Source organism: Elephantulus edwardii, unplaced genomic scaffold, assembly GCF_000299155.1.
Source record: "Elephantulus edwardii isolate Elephantulus edwardi_28Jun2011 unplaced genomic scaffold, EleEdw1.0 scaffold00055, whole genome shotgun sequence".
Lineage (NCBI taxonomy): Eukaryota > Metazoa > Chordata > Mammalia > Macroscelidea > Macroscelididae > Elephantulus > Elephantulus edwardii.
In genome coordinates, this window is record NW_006399805.1 from 8,089,441 (window position 1) to 8,110,706 (window position 21,266).

Below are 21,266 nucleotides of genomic sequence, written 5' to 3' on the forward strand. Positions count from 1 at the left end.
AGGAGCGGCATCCACTTCCAAAATGGCTTGCCTCTGGAAACTCTATGTACGAACAGTGCTCAGGCCGTTCGTTCATAGGGTCACTATGAGTCGTCTATGATTTGATGGCACCAAACAACAACAACTCTCAAGGGCACTAGGGTGGACAGTCTCCTCCTATGTGATTAACAGCCTCTGAAAACCCACTGGAGGGTCAGCTATGAGCTGGTTCTGACTTGATGATACACAACTATAATAATGAAGCGGGACTCCAAGAAGCACATTCAGCAAGGCTGGTTGTGATCTGCCCAGCTGAAGATGCCTCCCCTGGAGAAGGGCCAGCCCCACTGCCTGCTGGTCACCCTCCTGCTGTGTTCCTAGGACCAACCCCACCTCCACAAGAGGGATCTTCAGAGAGTCCTCATACAAAATCTCTAGCAGGCCCCATGTCTCAGATACCTGAAGGTCTCGGGCCTGCTGCCCACCCTATGACCATCAGCACAGCACTGGTGTTCCAGCATCTCACCACTCAGGGGCTCCAGACCACAGACATTTCCCTTGCCTGGAATCAGCTGTCTAACGGGTCCACCTCTGCAAGGGGTCGTGGGAAAGGCACGGGACCAGGCAGCCTTTTGTTTCCTTGTACACACGGTCACCAGGAGCCAGGGGCCCAGTGGGCAGCCATGAACAGTGACCAAGCCCAGCAGCAGTACTAGAGTGGGTAGGACCAGCTTTCCACCCCTCTCCAGAGAACGGATCTTGCAGGATCCTCCAAGGCAAAGAAAGATGGATGCTAAGCCTTTTCCATGTCAGGAATGCAGGGCCCCCCCAGGGTCCTTTGTCTCTGTGGCAGCATAAATAAGAACACTGTCATTCCAAAATCCAAGGTAAATGAAAACAAGAGTGCTCTGATTGATTTAAAGCTTAATTAGCAGACATGGCAGCCCTGCCTTGCCTCCTTGGCAAGCCCTGCCTCTCCAGGAGCCCGGCTGCGATCTGGACATTGGCATCAGGACAATGAAGCCTGGCGTTGTCTGGAGCTTCCATTAAGGTAATTCTGGACCAAGCACAGCCTCTGCCGTTGCTCATGCGGGCCTCTCATCCTCAGAAAAAATAAGGAACATTCCAGACAAACCAGGAGGTGGCTGACTGCAGTCTGAGGGCATCATCCGGGTCTATCACTGTGTCTGTTGACCACAATAGGACTTCATGATCTTGGAACTGGAAGCAGCAATGTCCCACATTAGGAGAGTCTTCAGTCCAAGGGAATGTCTCAGAGGGTCCACTCTGGGGGGCCTGGCCTTCACTGTAGACAAGTTCACTGGTTAAGACCCCATGGATATGTGTCCTTTATCTTCTGAACAGATGTTTTTAGTGTAAAGCATCTGGCCATGCATATTATTGTTGGTGGGAGGTGCCATGGAGTCGAGTGTGACTCACAGAGACCTCGTGAACTATAGACTTGAACCCTGTCCTGTCCTGTGTCGTCCTCATCATCTCTGGCACACTCAAGCCCACTGCTGCAGTCACTGTGCCAGTCCACCTCGCTGGGAGTCTCCTTCTCTTTTGCTAACTCTCCTTTCCAAGCGTGATGTCTGCATAGAAGCAGCTGTTGGGTAGTCAGCTGACTCTGAAGTCTTCAGGCCAATTCAAAAGGCCAATTTGCAGAAACATCAATGCTATTGCTTCTGAGTTGCACGCCAGTAAAGCTCCTTTATTATGCACATATAGTATTAGCTCCAGAGAACAAAGGGACATAAATTTCCGTGTCTGCTGCTTTTACATCTTCTGCTGCTTTTACATCTCCATCGCCCACCAATTTGAACTCAAGAATTCCCCTTCCCTGTGCCTGCAAAGATCTTTCTCGCTGTGAAGATGTAGACAGGAGTTTGCTACCATTTCAAAGGGTTTCTCTTTCTGAGAAGCCAGGAAGCAAATGCATGAGCACCCCCTTTTTAGTACATGGATTTAAAGGGACCTCAATATTGTGACCTGTGTCCATCCTTCTTTAAGGTACAGTCACCTGGAGTTGCCCCAACCCTCTCTGTCCCATTCTCCTAGTCTGTATCTATCTTTTCCCTTTTACGTAGCATGAAACAAACTACCTTTTTTGACTTTGTGTAACTGCAGTGGTTACTGGTTTCCCCTATAATACAAATTAGGGACCACTCCCCTGCTGCCGACCGATTTACGGTCCAGTCTTACTCACAGGACTGACCATCAGGTTTCTGAGGCTGTAAATCTTAACAGAAGCAGACTGCCTTATCTTCTCCTGAGAAGCAACTGGAAGTAGCAGTCTAACTTGAACCCCTACACCACCAGGGATGCTGACAAGACCGTTGTTGTTGTTGTTGTTGTTGTTGTTGTTGTTGTTGTTGTTGTTATATGCCGTTGAGTCATTTGCGACTCATAGCGACCCTATGCACAACAGCCCTAAACCCTGCTCTATCCTGTGCCAATCTCATTGCCTCTGATACACCCATCCCGATTACCCCAGTCACTGAATCAATCCACCTCATAGAGGGCCTTCCCCTCCTGCGCTGTCCCTCCACCCTACCAAGCATGATGTCCCTCTCTAAAGACCTGTCTCTCCTTACAACATGTCCAAATTATGTCAGACGAAGCCCCAGAATCCTTGCCTCCAAGAAGCAGTCTGGTTTAACCCTCTCTAGGATGAATCTGTTTTCTTGGCAGTCCATGGTACATTCAATACTCTTCTCCAGCACCACAGCTCAAAGGTGTCAATTCTCCTTCTATCCTCCCTAGTCATTGTCCAACTCTCTGATGCATAACAAGTGACTGCAAAAACCATGGCCTGTATCAGGCGCACCTTAGTCTCCAGAGAGACACTGTTGCTCTTCAGTATTTTGGAGAGGTCCCTAACCGCAGACTTTCCCATCACAATACGTTTTTTTATTTCCTGGCTACTGGTGCCAAGAGTGTTGACCGTGGAGCCGAGCAAACTGAAGCTGTGAACAATCTCAATCTCTTCACCATCCATCCTGATGCTACCGATTGGTCCAGTGGTGAGACCGCAGGGAGGGCTAAATCCCTTAGAGGCAGGACCCCTCACCACCCCACCCCCTGGTCATAGATACCCGAGGACTTTCACACCGTAGGTGCAAACAGCGGAGTAGAAAGGTGGAAGGAAATTCAAGACCAGCCCAAGTGCCTAGCAATCATATAACTTTAAAAGCAGCCTCTGGGCACCCTGTGAGTGAGACACGGTGGTCGGGAGGCGGAGCTGACTCAACAATCCACTGTGAGCGTTGGCTACCTTAGATGCCAAACACCATCAGAAACGTCAGCATCACAGTTAGGGTGAAGTTCAGCAGGCTGTAAGGAGAAGCTGGGAAGGAGGCGTGTTAGAACAGATACCAGCAGCTTAGGACCAATGAGGCAAAGGGCAAGCAAAACGCCTAGGACCGGGTCCTACCCAATCAGAACCAGGGTCACTGGATCTTCACGCTTCACGAGCCTGACGTGTTCGGGAGAGGCTGTCATGCAGAGCAACATCACGAACAACGGACCAGAAAAGCCCACCACATCCTCCCACTGACCGCCCACCACTCCATCCTATCGGCCCAGACCCAAGACCGGAAAAACATCAGAGCCTGAGCCAGGCTGCTATGTCAGGGCATGACTTCTGTGACCCAACAATTCTCCCACCTCTTTACTTTTGGAGGACTGTCCCCTCTCACTCTACAGGCCGTATCTTTCCCAATAAATCTATCCTTGAGTACACTTTCATCTCTTCTCCTTCCCTTTCAACCCCACAATCCAACCAGGGCCTGGCCCACACCAGGTTCCTCTTTGAGCAGGCTATAGCTACGCCCAGACCAGGAGCCAATCGTCCATTGTCTCTCACCTGGTTCAATTCTTAGTCCACGCAAAGGAGACTGAACCAGGGACAGTCATTGCATGTAACGAGAAATAACTCAGGACATCTGAAAAATCAAACAGCTAGAACTACTGGAGGCTGAGTTGGGGGACTCACATTAAAGAGTACACAAAATAACACGCTAGACTGCTAACTAAAACGTCAGTGGTTCAGATCCACCTGCTGTTCCACAGGAGAAAGATGAGCTATCTTCTGTTCACGAGAAATTCTGACTCGCAGTCTTGGAAACCGGATCAGGAGGGCTGAGTCAGACTCGATGTGATGGCAGAGAGTAAATAAGGGGCAGCTATTGGTCCTCCCTGTCTGGAACGCAGACAAGGAAGGACAGCAGAGGTAGACAGGAAAAAATTAGTCTGAAGGACTAGAGGACCAAGGGAACCTCCGCTTTCATGACCCTGGAGCTAGAATTAGAGGGTACCTGGCCACCACCATTATCAAAGGGGTCATGGTAGGCATCTTCCACGGAGTAGAAAAAAGAGAGGGGGGGAAGGGAAGAAAATGTGCAACAATGAATGAATGGAAATCCAAATTTTCTGTAAACTTTTGTTAAAATATCCATTGAAAAAGAAAAAGAAGAGTAGGGGAGAATTTACAGGTAGGGGAGAATATATAAACCAATAATGGGGGGTGGGGGGAAGCTTAAGAACGAGAAAATGAGAGTAAAACATAAGTGGTTTTGGAAAATACTATTTTTTAAAATATTTATTTCCCGCCCCCCCCCAAGTCATAGTGAAAATGAAGCATCTGAGAAAGGAAAATAAAATGTAAAACAAAAGGATTTTTTTAAAAAAATTAGCTCACTGCCATCACTTCAACTCTGAATTCAAAGCCACCCTGTAGCACAGGGTGGAGCTGCCCCAGAGGACTTCTGGAAGCCGATTGCCTGCAGAGCAGCTGGTGGGTTTGAACTGGTGGCCTTTAGGTTAGCAGCCCAGCAAGGCTCCTTTCCATAAAGACTACGGTCTGGAAATCCTACTGGGCAGTTCGATTCTATCACGGGGCCACTGGGAGTCAGGCGTCTCACAATTCTGAGCAGCAGCTGCCTCATCGTCACAGCTTTACAGAAGACCCCGGGACTCAGAGGGTCCGAGCAGGACTAGGACTTGATCTCCTGTCTCCAGATCTCCATGACTCCCCCAGATCACATGATCTCCCTCGTGCATGTCATTGCTTCACTCACTATGGTGATGTTTGTTCAACAGATGAGCTAATGACGTGAGGCAAGACTGAGAAGCAGTCTAGAACTACAGTCAGAGGAACAACTGGGGTGGGCTACTGCCCCCAGTTCTTACCCACAAGGAAAAGATGAAAGCAAAACACACACGCAGGACAGCAACACAAGTCAAACAGCATCCATGAGATTACTCACGAGAAGAAGGTGACATCAGTGCAGTTAAAAATAGACAGGCTCTATCTGGGAAGAGCATCCTCAAGTCTGACAGCTTGTTCTGCTCCCCTCCACGTCCACCTCCTCTCCGCCCTGCACCTCCCAGCTCTGACACCTACCTGCCTGGCTGTTCCTGTCTCAAATGCCACAGACCTTTCAACCTAAAGACTCAGCCTGTTTTCCGAGCACTTCTGCCTCGATGACTGCCAGAAGAATGAACAGATACCTCCGTGCAGTCAGAACAGTCCCTGGAAGCCAGGATGACAAGGCTTCACCTCACCATGCTATCCAGGAGGGAAGGGTCCAGTCCCTGGAGAACAACATCAGAGGATTAGCCAAAAAGAGGAAGACTCTGAAGGAAATGAATTAGCACAGTGGCCACAACAGTGGCCTCAGACACAGCTCAGCGGGGGAAGCAGGGCTGGACAGACCTCACTCTGTTGTACGGAGGGCTGCTGTGGGTTGGAACTGATAGCACATGACAAGAGCTATTTCACTCTACGAGGTTTTTTCCAATCTGACTCCTTTTTGTCACCTTAACCATTTTATAGCAGGCATTTCATTTATTTGTGCTCACCATTTTGTGAAACCTTCACCATGATCTACTTTGAAAACTTTTTCAACACCCTAAAGAGATTGAACATATTTAGCAATAGCACCACACCCACCTCCCCCTGATAATGAATCTTCTTATTGTCTCTACGATCTTCCCGGTTATGGGATCATATAAGAACTATCTTTTTGTGCCCGGCTTATCTCATGCAGCACACTGTTGTCAATGACTCATCCAAGCCCAAAGAGAGCTCTGGTGGTTGAGACGGAAGGAATTGTTCTGTCAATGCAAAGGTACCTAGTTTGGATCCACTAGCTGCTCCACAGGAGAAAACAAGGCAATCTGCAATCTCCTCCCATGCAATTTACTGCCTCTTAAACCTCACTGGGCGGGTCAGTCAATTCTGACTCAGTGGTACACAACAACAACAACAACATCCATCCGTCAGGACTTCATTTCTCTTCCTCGTGGAATAATATACTATCACAGGTATGTAGCACGTTGTGTTTATCTATTCATCTGCTGATGGGTACCCGGGAAGTTTCTGGGTACCTCAGTCCTGGGATTTATCTGAGAGCCTGCCATTTGTGGAAGTCAAGCTCAGGAAGGTAGCTTACACTAGATCATGACTCTCACACAGCAGATGATCCTTGCTTGCGAAAAGTGAGGACTTAAACACTTGATGCAGAAGATCAAGGAATGCAGCCTTCAGTATGGACTGCATCTCAATGTCAAGAAAACAAAGAATCTTACCTTTGGATCAATTGGCAACACCATGATGGATGAAGAAAAGATTGAAACTGTCAACAACTTCCTCTTATTTGGATCCACAATTAACATCCTTGGTACCAGCAGTCAGGAATTCAGGAGATGTATTTCACTGGGAAAATCTACATTTAGGGACTTTTCTAAATTATTGAGGAGTAATGATGTCACTTTGAGGACTAAGGTGTGTCTGAGTCAGGCCATGGTCTTTCCAATCACCTTCTATGCTTCTGTCTGAGAGCTGGACAATGACCAAGGATGACAGAAGAAGAATTAATGCCTTTGAACTATAGTGTTGGAGAAGAGCACTGAACATCCCTGGACTGCCAAAAGAACAAACAAATATGTTTTGGAGAGGGTACAGCCAGATGCCCTTTGGAGGCAAAGATGCTGAGGCTTTGCCTCACATACTTCAGGCATGTTGCTAGGAGGTCTATTCCTTGGAGAGGGACATGATGCTGGGAAGGGTGGAGGGCCGGCTAAGGAGAGGAAAACCCTTGACGAGGTAGATTGACACAGTGACTGCTTCAATGGGTTCTAAAGTGTCAAGAAGGGTGGGAACGGCACAGGATAGGAGAGAGCTTCACTGTGTTGTTCATAGGGTCGCTATGGGTCATGTTCGACTCGACAGCACCTAACAACAACAACAACATAGCAGGCATGGGGACCAGGCACCTCCTATGGTCCTGACATTCCCTTTAGACAGCGGAGCACTTCCTCACTCTCTACTCTGAGACCACAGACTCTGTGTATCTGTCTAAGCATGAGACCAATCACTTTTTAAAATAAAACTGAAAAATTATCATAAGTGACTTACAACAACTCCACAAGACAAACGAGAATTGTCTCTCCCCAAACTGTGATCTTTGTGAAAGCAGAGTGCCCAGTGTTTAACTGATCACACCATGAACCCACGCGTCTGACACAAAGTCCATGCCCTCTTTGCTAGTTAGTCTCTCCCAGATAGTGTTGTTGTTAACAGCAGGTATTACCGAGTCAGCTCTGATTCACAGAGACCACGTGTGTAACAGAAGAAACACAGCCCAGTTCCAGGGCAGCCTCATAATCATTGCTCTGCTTACACCTAATGCTGTGGTCACTGTGACAGATCCACCTGGTTGAGAACCTTCCTCTCCGTCACTAACCCTTCACCTTCTCAATATGACATCCTTTCCTAAGAAATGCCCCCTCCATCACATGCCTAAAGCCTGTTAGACAAAATCTCACCATCCTTGCCTCTAAGGAGCACCCAGGTTACAGTTCTTCCAAATCAAATTTGATCTTTCTTGTAGGCAGTCCACAGGACATGCGATACTCTTTACCAAAACCACAATCCACAGGCACCACGAACTCTTCTGCATCCTTTACCCAGTGTTCCACTTCCACACGCACATGAAGACACTGAAAACACTGGACCTTGCGCCAAGCACACCCTAGTCCTCAAAGGACATCGTCCTAGCACTTTAAAGAGGACTTTGGTGGCAGATGTGTGCAAAGTCATACATCATTTGATTTCTTGACTATGGCTGACACAGACATTGACTGTGGATCCAAGTAAAATGAAATCGTTGACTTCAATCTCTTCTCCCATCATCACGATGTTGGCTGCTGATCCAGGTGTAAGGATTTTTGTTTTCTTTATGGTCAAAAGCTCAGATTCATTGTCTTTGAGTTGAAACTGACTCACAGGTAGTCTTCCAGCGGGTTTTCAGAGGACACTGTCCGTCTTCTGTGGAATCGCTGGTAAATCCAAATCACCAGAGAAGGGCCACCTTTGGGTTAGGACAACTCCCTTTGACTGTGCCCTCAGATGCATGATTTAATGAGACTGTGTGTATGTGTTTGTCATGTATATGTCAAGAGAGACAACATGTGACTGTCCCAAAAAGAGTGCCATAAAAGGACCAAGGAGAAACCCTGGGAGAGGAGGCAGGCAAAGCCCCACAGCAAAACAGGGAATCACAGCTGATGGCACTATCTGCAGCAACAGTTCACAAGTATATATGCAAATAGACTTGGCCATCATTCTTCTATTTATTTTCCATTTCATTTTATTTGATACCCCAAGACCAGCATTTACACAATTAACTAAAACTCTAATGTTCACTCATTATCTGAGCCCAAACAGCTGAGTTCCTCATAGATGTAATTTAATCAAATACTATGTAATTATACTTTAATTAAAAATACATATGCATAAAGTTGAACTCCTGATGTCTAAATCAATCTAATTTATGACAAAATTAAAAGAAATGCAAACAAGTAAGCATAGCTCCGAGGTAGAAACAGAACAGACAGTAATTTAATCTATGCTTTTATCCTACCCTTGGAAGTCATGAACGTCTCAAGTTCTTCATGAAGCTCATGTAGTGAAGGAAGGTGGAAAAGCTGACCCAGGATCCCTTGCTTCAGATACAAAGTCTGTTCAGCTGGAACCTTCTGTGACCTTTAACTATTTTCAATGTCCTTCAGACAAACCCTGCTTTCTTCCATAATGCTCATGAAATGTCCTCAAACAAAATCCGTAACTCAGTGCCAAATGGTCCATGGAGCTGACCAGAAGCTTGATAGCTGGGACTCTATGATGTTTGACAGTCAGATCAAATGCTTTGAGAGCTACCTGATTCTGTAAACTTTGAAGGAAATTCAATTTCTTCCTTATTACTTACTAAGAGAAACAATCTTTTGGCATTTCTGGGTCTTATCTTTTGCACAATTTTTTTCTTTTCCATAATGAATAAACATAATGAAAAGGAACCATTCCTGTCATATAAATTACAATGCTCATTCCATCTCTCAATTACCAGGGATTGAAGTGTGTCAGCTTGCTGGGGTCATGATCCTCAGTGGTTTGGTAGTTATGTAATGATCTGTCATGGTGTGATTTGATGTGATCATCCTGATCTAATATAAGGGTGTTAGGGTGGAATACAATACCCTCACTCAGGCCCCAGCACTGAGATGATGTAAGAGGAGTTTCTCAGGGGTGTAATTTGCATCACTTTGTGCTTTAAAGGAGAGAGAAAGAGAAAGAAACAAGTAGAGCGATACCATAGTACCAACAAAAAGAAGAGCCAGGAGTGGAGCGTGTCCCTTGGGCTCAGAGTCTCTATGCTGAGAAGCTCCTAGACCAGAAGAAGACTTACGGAGCTCTCCAAGCTCACCATGCCCACAGATGATGAGAGAAGACAAAGCTCTCCACTCCAAGGGCTGACAGGAAAACCTTTTCCAAGAGCTGGCACCCTAAATTCAGATTTCTTGTCTCCTAAAATGTGACAGAATAAATTTGTTAAAGTCATCTCCTTGTGTAAAAAGGTGAAACCAGGGTGCTCCTTGGAAGCAAGGATTTTGAAACTTTGTCTCACATACTTTGGGCATGTTGTTAGGATGGGCTAGTCTTTGGAGAAAGACATCATGATTGGAAGGGTGGAGGGTTAGCGCAAGAGAGGAAGACCCTGGTCAAGATGGATGGAAACAGTGACTGTGGAATGAAGTTAGGTGTACTGGAGATGAGGAAGCAGGCTTAGGCTAGAGTAAGGTTCCGAGTCCACAGGGTCACTATGAGTCTAGATTACTCAAGGGCACATAAAACAACACTAAAAATTAGACAGCCACTTTACCAGGTTTTCCACTACCCTCTTTTTAGATCAATAATTATAAAACACACAAAATCTTTACATTCACTGAGTCAAGATGAAAAGTTTAGTTGTTCCACAACTTCTAAGTAAATAGCTATATTCTTTCCATCAAACAAAGAATTATCCCATTTAAATATATGCTTCCAGGTAAGAACAAAAAGTAAATTTTAAAATGCAAAGAGCTTGTGAATAGACCTGACTGCTGATTGTACCATTTCTAGAACATTATCCACCAAACTGTGGTCAGAGTTATTTTCTAACCTACTCTGGGGGCCCAGAGGTCAGGAGCTGCGTGGGCAACCAAAGGCATACAGTTTGAACCCACCAGCTGTTCTGCAGGAGAAAGATGGGCAGTCAACTCCCCTGTGAGTCACTGCCTCTGAAAACCTGCTGGAGGGTCAGCTATGGGTCAGTTCTGACTTGATGCCACACAATATCAACCACCACCAGCATTAACTCTCTGACCATCTCTGTTCCCCCCCAGTGGTAATGTCCTCCCCTCAGAGCCCTCCCTCCATACACAGCCCGCCCCTGGTAAGCAGCCCCTCCCTCACACGTCCTCTCTGCCTCACGTCCAGCACACACACACAGAGACCTAGCCTGGGTGTGTGCCATCAAAGAGAAGCACAGTCACATGCTTGACACCGCTCCTGGAATGAAGCTGACTTCAACTACTTCACACGATTATGTAAACCATTCCCATTAATTGATCAATTAACGGAAATAAATGCAAATAGTGCATGAGTATTAGTAGATTTCATGCCCCCATTAAGGAATATCAAGATAGGTGGTATATAATTGACCCCTAAAATCATCAAAATTGACACTCTGAAGGCCCTATTAACCTGATAAGTTATGCCAACTCTGAAAACATCTGATTTCACATAGGAAGTGGGAGCTTTAATGTTCTCAGGGATTTGGCCAGGGGACCCCGCTGTCTGCACACCCAGGGTCCCTCCTCCTCCCTCCCAGGAAGGCAGCCCAGGGACTCACTGCAAACCGGACTTGGCAGTTCTCCTCGCCCAGGTAACAGAGGTCTCCCGACACGTTGGTCTCCAGCCACAGGTGCTCCCCGTTCACGGCGTTCTCCTGAAAGGAGAGACCCACTTCACGTCAGCATTCTCCTCAGGAGCCAAGGGGAACGCTCCCAACTCCCACTGTGGAGTCGAGAAACTCGGCGAACCCAAGGATTGTACACGTGTATCAGTAGCACGGTGCTGCTGCTGCTGCTGCTGGACGTGGTTCTAGCAAAATTCTGCTGCTCTGACAGGGACCAGGGAGCGGTCTCCAGCTCATGGTAACCTCACGTGGTACAGCCTACAACTCCCCAAAGGGTCTATGAGGATGTAATCTGCATGGGAACAGAGAACGAAAGCTCTTCTCCCATCAATGTGCTGGTGGGTTCCAACCACTGGCATCAGAAGCTGAGTATTCTGGCCAGCAGCTGACTGCTTAACCAGTGTGCCACCTGGACTCTTTCACGCAGTCCTAGAAACAAACAAACAAACAAACAAGCACGTCTGAAAAATGCTGAGCACACAGACAGTCTATGCATTCAGGCCGTAATTTGGGAAATGTCTACTAAATGGGGGTTCAATGCCAAACGTTACCCTTTGAGGACCTACAGCGCAGACTCCACCACAACTGCAAAGGAAATTCTGTTAAAACAGCTCTTCTGGGGAGCTCTGGTGGCCTAGTGGCAAGAAGCTGCACTGCAATCCCAGAGGTGCACGGTTCGAATCCACCAGATGCTCTGCTGGAGAAGAAGGGGCCGTCTCCTCCTGTACCAGTCAGATCCGATTTGACGGTACACACATACAAAAAAATAATAAATTTTTTAAAAAAAACAAAAACAGCTCCTCCAAGAAAGGGGCCGCATGCTAATGTGCTTTGAGTAACGACTTTTAAAGACACATTGATGCCTTTAATGGATGAATCACCCTTCTAAGGCAGAGGACCTTCCAAAGCAGGTTGAAACCTCTGTGCTATCAAAAAAGGACTGTATTTCTCCATTAATTCATAGAATTCATAAATTTTACTCATTCAGTAGGGCCTTTGCTCAATTAATTCTACATCATTCAAACTGTATCATTTTACCGCTTCCAAAAACACTACAAACTTCCAAAGCAAACAGACCCCCTGGGTTGTGTGATGTGGGGAGCAACAGTCCTGCTGTCCAGAAATGTTCAGTATTTCAACAGGGATTGGCTGTCAGTATTGTACTAAAGAATTAGGACGACTAGGATTCCATATTCTTTATCATAGGATACAAACAGGATAAACCCACTACTGGAAGGCTGATTCTGGCCCATAGCCACTCTCCATTGGCCGTAAATTTTCACTAGAGAAGAGCACCTATCTTTCTAGAGAGGCTGTGGGTTCAAACCAATGGCCTTTCAGTGAGCAGCCCAACATATTACTACTCTGTCACAAATTCTTGGTCTTAGACACGGCCCACCTTTAAAGTAAGCCACTCTGGAAGGAGCCATACGATGGTAGTGCTGTTTGAGACAGCCAAGCAGACCACAGCCCATGGTACGGCAGAGGTTTTCTTCTAGAAGCAGATTCTCAGGTCTCTTTTCTAAGGTGTCTCTGTGGGGATTTGAACCACCAAACTTTCCATTAATAGTTCAGAACTTACCCTAGTGTCTCATGTGCAAGAGTCCATACAAGAGCTGTCTGGATTTTAAAGTGTACGCTGTTGCTAGGTGTCAACAAGATAGCTATGATTCATAGTGACCCTGTGAATAACAGATGTGAACCCTGCCCAAGTTCACTGTTACAGTCATTGAGTCAATTCATGTTGCTGAGGGTCTCCCTCTCTTTCTGATGCCCCAGCTTTCCCTGCATGATGTCTTATCCCGAGGACTCGCTCCTCTTGACAACATGCCCAAAGTGTGTGGATTAATTTCACCACCCCTTCTTCTAAGGAGCACCCTGATTGTACTTCCTTCAGACAGGCGTGGCAGTCCATAGGCTATGCACTAGTCTTCTCCAAGACCACAATTCAAAAGCAGCAATTCTTGTTCTGTCATCACTGTCCAAATTTCAGCATAGGACACAACTGGAAATACCACGACTTTGATCAGGTACACCTTAGCCTTTAAACCTAGCTCTTCAGCAATGTGGAGAAGTTCTTGACAGCAATTTTCTCAACACAACACGTCTTTTGATTTCTTGACTGCTACTACCATGGGTGTTGACTGGGAATTCAAAGAAAAAGAAATCATTAACACCTTCAGTATTTTCTCCAGCTGTCATGATGCTGCCTACTGGTCTATAAAAGCATCAACTGTTATCCACCCAGCAGTGGCTAAAGCACCTAGATACTAACCTCAAAGTTAGCAGTTTGAACCTATCAGCAGCTTCCCAAGAGAAAGCCGTGGAAAAAATGTGTCTGTAAAAACTCCAAGCTTTGAAAAACCCATAGAGGAGTTCTGCTCTGTTCTACAGAGTCGCTGAGAGTCAGAATCCACTTGAAGGGTTGGGTTTGGCTTGATGTCATCCACCTCTTAAAATGACTAAGTTTCTAACAACAATGAATAAAATTTAAATAAAATGAACCAATTTCTTCAGATTTAAGGAGTATTTATTTTGCTTTCAGAGGCTAGCATCTCAAATGTTGTCAGGTAAGAAACCCCAAATGTACAGCGCCATGTAAACTGGGGGCTTCCCAGGCATCTTTAAAACATCGCTAATTCCTGACCTGGCTGTGCGGGTCAAGACCCACTACAGCTGCTACTCTCCTCCTCTGTACAGACACCGAGGACACAGAAGAGGAGAGAGGAAGAGAAACACTGCATGAGGTGGCCCTGAGGACGCAAAGGAAAGAGATAGAAAAACAAAGATGCGTAGAAAGCAGGCCGGATGTCAACAAGATAGATCCAACAATGATGGGAAAAGAAACTCCCGCAAAGCTTTGATGCCTCAGTGGGTGAAAGTAGATGTTTCCACACTTTACCTTGCAGTTTCCCTGCTGAGAATGTGTCCTCAGGCAAACAACCTGATGGACAGAAAACTATGTGCATATTGAATCTCTGTCTACAGCTTAATAATCGAGACCTGTGAGCATCACAAATACTCAACAGACAGGGATGGTCATGAGAAGGACGAGAGTCACAGATGAAATATTAGGAAGTCTCCCAGTGTCACGAAGATGGAGATCAGCCTAATGGAGAGTTGGGACATGTCAAGACAAGTGAACAGAAGTTCAGAACTGGCTGAATATTATGCTCGCCTCTCCATAAGCAATAAGGGCTGAGAAAATAAAGCAATGTATCAGCTGTTTGAATTTTCCCTGCGAGCTCTTTCCCCGTGTTGCTCTCCTGGACTGGAAAAATTCAACGAGTTTTTATTTCTTTTTCTGCCTCTATTTTTTTTCATCCCCATTTCATTATTTGTTGTTGCAAGATTGGGCTGAAAATGACCTAAAAACGATTGGAACAGCACAGGAACAGAGAACTGCCAGATGTGCAGGCTGGGTTTAGAAGAGGCTGTGTACTAGGGATATGATAGCTAATGTCAGCTGGACCTTGGCTGAAAGCAGAGAGTACCAGAGGAATGTCTATCTGTGTCTCATTGACTATGCAAAAGTGTTTGACTGTGAGGATCATAACAGACTGTGGCTGACTCTGAGAAAAATGGGAATCCCAGAACACTTTATAATGCTTATGTGAAACCTATAGTTGGACCAGGACGCAGTCATAAGAATACAGCAAGGAAATATTGCATGGTTCAAAATTGGGAAAGGTGTCCACCAGGGATGTGTGCTATCTCCATACCTTTTCAATCTATATGCAGAACAGATTATCTGTGAGGCTGAGCTCTGTGAAGAGGAATGTGGAATTAGAATTGGAAGAAGACTCATCAACAATCTGCGTTATGCAGATGACACAACCCTGCTTGCTGAAACTGAGGAGGACCTGAAGCGCTTGCTGCAGAATGTCAAGGACTGAAGCTTTTGATATGAACTGAGGCTCAATATCAGGAAAACAAAGATTCTCATCACTGAGCCAATTGGAAGCATCTGGATGGATGGTGAAGAGATTGAGATTGTTCACAGCTTTAGTTTGCTTGGCTCCACAGTCAACACTCTTGGCACCAGCAGCAAGGAAATTAAAAGGCGCGTTGCCATGGGAAAGTCTGCTGTTAGGGACCTCTTCAGCATCCTGAAGAGCAACGATGTCAGCCTGGAGACTAAGATGCACCTGATCCAGTCCATGGTCTCTGCCATTACTTGGTATTCATCATAAAGCTGAACCATGACTAAAGATGACAGAAGGAGAATTGATGCCTTTGAGCTGTGGTGCTGGAGAAGGCTATTGAATATACCATGGACTGCTAAGAGAACAAACAGATTCTTCCTGGCAAGTGTGAAACCAGGCTGCTCCTTGGAGGCAAGGATTCTGATGCTCCATCTGACATACGTTGGGCATGTTGCAGTCCTTTGAGAGGGACATCATGCTTGGGAGGGTGGAGGGACGGTACAAGAGAGGATGAGCCTGGATGAGATGGATTGATTCAGTGATTACGGTACTGGGGTTATGTGTATCCGAGACAAGGAGGTTGGCTCAGGATACAGCAGGGTTAAGAGCTGCTGTACACAGGGTCACTGAGTCACAAGTGACTCAACTGCATGTAACAACAACAACATTTCATTATTCCCTGAACCCAATTCCCTGAGCTGCTTCTTCTCTGCCCCCCGTAATGAGTCGTGTCAGGTCATCAGTGACTCACATTGCTAATTTCAACAGCCAAATTATCTGTTTTCATCCTTATCAACATCTCAGAACAGAGTTGGTCATCTTCTCTTCTGGGGACATGTCATGCCGGGACCCAGAAACTGTACTCTCTGGTCGTCTTGTACCTCAACGTTCTCACCTTCATTCTCCTTTCCCGATCGTCCCTCTATTCTTCGATTGTTAAGTACTGGAAGTTCCCACGGCTCAGTGCTCAAGTCTTGGCAGTGCAACTCCTTATGGATGTGTCACCCCAACTCCCTTAAACTCAGTCCTCAGTGCCTGCACTTTGTTCTCATGGTTTTAACTCTCACTGGACTATGCAAGCACTAAGCACTTGACTGCTAACCCAAAGGATGGAGGTTCTAATCCACTCAATGACTTCACAGGACAAAGACTTGGTAATTGCTTCTGTAAAGACTGCAGCCTAGAAAACTCTATGGGACAGTTCTACTCTGTCACATGGGGTTACTATGGGGTTGAAATTGACCACACAGAACCCAACAACAAAACTCATCATAGACATCCAAATGATTTACTTAGGCCAAACCTCTTCCCCGAAACCCAGACTCAACAAAACACTGCCCCCTCAAATGAACTGCTGGCCAGTAGCCTCAGAGTCCTAGGTTCTGGGGACATCAAGGTCAACAGGCATAACATACTTCACAAAGTCAAGGTTCTGTACTCTTGTGAAAAGCAAAGCCATCTATCAGCCACCTTTGTGGTTGTTAAGGGGTCATCAAGACAAACACCACTCATAGCAACCCTACGAACAACAGATCCGCCCTACCCTGTGCCGTCCTCACCATCTCCGACTGCTTGAGCCCGCTGCTGCACTCACCATGTACTGAAGGTCAATCTGTGCAGTTGAGGGTCTTCCTCTCTTTTGCTGTTCCTCTACTTTTTCAAGCATCATGTCCCTCTCCAAGAAATAGCTTCTCTTAGCAACATGTCCAAAGCTTGGGAGACAAAGTGTGTCACTTCTGCCTTTACGGAGCACTCTGGACATACTCCCTCTAAGACACGTCTGGCTGTCCTTTTGGCAGTATGTGGGGTATTCTGCACTCTTTTCTAACACCACAGTTCAAAGGCATCGATTCTTCTGTCATCCTTATTCATTGTCCAGCTCTCCAATGCCTAGCAAGTGACTGAAGAGACTATGGCCTGAATCAGGAACACCTTAGTCCTCAAACTGACATCCTTGTTGTTGTTGTTGTTGTTATGTGCCGTCGAGTCATTTGCGACTCATAGCGACCCTATGTACAACAGCCCTAAACCCTGCTCTATCCTGTACCAATCGCACTGCCTCTGACACACCCATCCCGATTACCCCAGTCACTGAATCAATCCACCTCATAGAGGGTCTTCCTCTCCTGCGCTGTCCCTCCACTCTACCCAGCATGATGTCCCTCTCCAAAGACCTGTCTCTCCTTGCGACATGTCCAAAGTATGTCAGACGAAGCCCCAGAATCTTTGCCTCCAAGGAGTAGCCTGGTTTGACCCTCTCCAGGATGAATCTGTTTTCTTGGCAGTCCATGGTACATTCAATACTCTTCTCTAGCACCACAGCTCAAAGGCATCAATTCTCCTTCTGTCCTCCCTAGTCATTGTCCAACTCTCTGATGCATAACAAGTGATTGCAAAGACCATGGCCTGTATCAGGCGCACCTTAGTCTCCAGAGAGACACCGTTGCTCCTGAGTACTTTAGAGAGGTCCCTAACAGCAGACTTTCCCATCGCAATACGTTTTTTTATTTCCTGGCTGCTGGTGCCAAGAGTGTTGACTGTGGAGCCGAGCAAACTGAAGCTGTGAACACTCTCAATCTCTTCGCCTCCTCAATAATTTGGAGAGATCCCTGACTGCAGACTTTTCCATTGTATTACATCTGACCTCCTGGTTGCTGGTATAAAGCCATCAATAACATCAGGGAGGAACACACTGAGAAAAATCAACACAAGAGTAAAAGAGCTGTATTTTCCTATGAATGAACCTTAGAGACAGAAAGGGATAACAAGGAAGGGCTGATGGCAGCAGGAAACGTGGAGAGGAAGTGGGAAGAGGCTTGCTACAATAGAGGGGTCACAATCAATGCCATAAGAGATACTAAGAATGAATTGTTTACAGAACAAGTTCACTTCGTAAACTTTCATTCAAATCACAATAAAAAGTTAATTAGGAGGGAAAACTAATGATCCTCACTTGAATATATAATAAAATCCTCACAGTTTAACATAAAATTTCACTTGATCTCTTCCCTAAACCTGCTTCTATCTTATTCTTTCCCTTAAACGTTCAGTAAGTAGAACGTGCATACCTACAGGCGGTCAGGACAAATATCTGGAGCCATTCTTGATGTGCTCTTGTATTTACCCAGTGCTTAATCTTGCTGACTCAATCCAACCCCCCACCCCCTCATCACCTCCACCATTACCACCATCATCTCTAACTTAAAACACCACAACAGTCTCCTAACGGGGGTCCCTAGTTCAACCTCACTTCTCAAGAATATGTACTGAGAGAGCCAAAATCATTCACAGGCAAGGAAAACACTTCCTTCCAAAAGTGGAAAAGAAAAAGAGAATCCCCAGACATGACCAGTATTATTAGATTTGATGATTCTTGTATTTGTTGACTGTGCTGCAGAAGGTCAAGGGCTGCAGCCTTCAATATGGCTTGAAGCTCAGCATCAAGAAAACGAAGATTCTCACCGCTGGGCCAACTGGCCGCATCAGTATGGATGGTGAAGAGACTGAGATAGTTAACAGTTTTAATTTGCTTGACTCCACAGTCAACACTCTTGGTAACAGCAGTCAGGAAATCAGGAGATGAATTGCATTGGGAAAGTCAGCTGTGAGGGACCTCTGAAGAGTACTGAAGAGCAACAACATCAGGTTGGAGACTAAGGTACGCCTAATCCAGGCTATCTATAGTCTTTGCAATTACGTGCTATGCATCAGAGAGTCGGACAGTGACTGGGGATGATAGAAAGAGAATTGATGCCTTTGAGTTGTGGTGCTGGAGAAGAGTGTTGAATATACCATGGACTGCTAGGAGAACAAACAGGTTTGTCCTGGGGAGGGTGAAGCCGGGCTGCTCCTTGGAGTCAAGGATTCTGAAGTTTTGTCTGACATACTTTGGGCACGTTGCAAGGAGGGACTGGTCCTTAAAGAGGGACATCATGTTTGGGAGAGTGGAGGGACGGCGCTGGAGAGGAAGACCCTCGATGAGACGGATCGATTCTGTGATTGGGAATGAGTGTGTCGGAGATGGCGAGGTTGGCACAGGATAGAACGGCATCTAGGGCTCTTGCACATAGGGTCGCTGTGAGTCGCAAGCGACTCGACAGCAAATAACAACGACACGCTCAATACTCAAATAAAACTCACAAGGAACATTGTAAAGTGCAGTGTGACGTGAGTGAAAGGGTGAGAAAGAAAGGAAAATAATGGTAGAAAGAAAGATGGACAGGAAAAGATGGAAGAGAAGTTCTAACTCGTTCTCATCCAGGAGAAGAGCACGTCTTGTTGTTGTGAGGTGTTGTGGTGACGGCTCTGAGTCACATCAACACATTCACAACAGGAGACCCCACCCGGGCCTGGGCACCCTCGCCACCTCTCTGTGCGCACGTCCACTGCTGCAGCCACTGTATCCATTTGCCCTGTTGAGGACCTTCCTCTTTTCCATTCACCCTCTACCTTGCCAAGGATGAGGTCCTTCTACAGGGGCTCGTCCCTCCTGATGACATGTCAGAGCCTGTGAGATGAGGTCTCACCGCACTAGAGAGCGTTCACTCTTCTGGCAGCCAGTGGTATAGTTAATATTCCTTGCCAACATCTCAGAATTCAGAGTTTTGCTGCCAACCCAAAGGAAGGTGGTTCAAATCCACCAGCTATCGTGAGGGAGAAAGGCAATCTCCTCCCATGAGATTTACAGTCCCTGAAAATCCATTAGAGGGTCAGCTATGAATCAGCTCTGACTTGACCACATGTAACAATGATGACACAGGGTCAATGTGGCTTGGCATGTACTCCATGGCAGTGGGTTTTCTATTAGTCTTTTCCTCCACCCAATCTGTATTAGCATTGCGAGGGTCTTTATCTCGTCATCTAATTAAGCTTACTCTGATACATTAAGATTCTCCACTCTCTTTGCTCTTTCTCAGAATCAGGGTCTTGATTAAACTATGAGTAGAAAATTCAAAACAACTAGGAGGCTTATTCAAAGTCGAAGGTGCACCTGATCCAAGACATGATCTTTTCAGTCACTTGCTATGTATCTGAGAGCTGGACAATGAATAAGGACGACAGAAGAAGAACTGATGCCTTTGAGTCGTGGTGCTGGAGAAGAGCACTGGACATCCCACAGACGGCCAGAAGAATGAAAGTACATCTTGGAAAAATGAAAAAGTGCAGCAGACTGCCCCTTGGAGACCGAGATGATAAAGCTCCATTTCACACGTTTTGGGTATGTTGTGAGAAGAGGCCATTCCTTGGAAAGGGATGTCAGACTTGGAAAAGGAGAGCATCAGTGAAAGAGAGGAAGATTCCCCATGAGATGGATTGACACAGTGACTGCAGCAGTGGTCTCAGTGCGTCAGAGATGAGATGATGAGGACGGCACAGCAGAGGACAGGATTCCCACCTGTTGTTCACAGGGTCGCCATTAATCAACTCAGTAACACCTGACAACAATGGAGGAAGCTCATTACAAAACGCAGCACTCTCCTGAAGATTGTTAAAATACCACCGATTTTCTCCCCATAGCGCCACATTTGTCTGTAATTGTTTATAAAGTGACCATTTCTCCTCCACTAATTTAAATTGAATCCCTTGGTTTATTTCTTTCCTAGGGCTTATCACAATTTGTAATCTTTTCTTTATTTGTGGGCTAATCTAATAAATGCCTGTTATCCTCGCCCTCCTGGGTGCCCAGTAACTAGCCTGGCAGATGGTGGGAACGAATTCATACTTGCTGAATAAATTAGAGTACATTAACATACAGTCATTTAAAATAATCTCTTTTCCACCACTCTCTCACTAATCTCAAAATCCTACTCATTTGTATTGGCAACCCTTTGGGGTGGAAAACCAGAATGAAACTTCAATAATTTCATGCTTTCAAAGGTGAGAAAAAGAACCAGCAAGAAGCAGAAATTGCTCAGGAGAACACCTTCCCTGTGTACACCACGCTCCTGGCTGAAGCATATCCTTTTGAACATCTCCAACACTGTGCATTACTCACGGCCATGCAGCCTAATAGAACACTTAGCAGATAATCTCTCTCTCGGAATAGAAATAGCTTCAC

At 46.0% G+C, this 21,266-nt stretch overlaps 1 protein-coding gene across 1 annotated transcript in view; it reads right to left on the minus strand.

Moving 5' to 3' along the window:
* The window catches only part of DGKI (diacylglycerol kinase, iota), a 341,252-nt gene that overhangs the window by 306,552 nt on the left and 13,434 nt on the right, over positions 1-21,266 (minus strand). Inside the window, exon 3 of the mRNA XM_006887211.1 lies at positions 11,217-11,312. Coding sequence (XP_006887273.1) covers positions 11,217-11,312 — 96 coding nt within the window. The remainder of the gene's footprint in view (positions 1-11,216; positions 11,313-21,266) is intronic.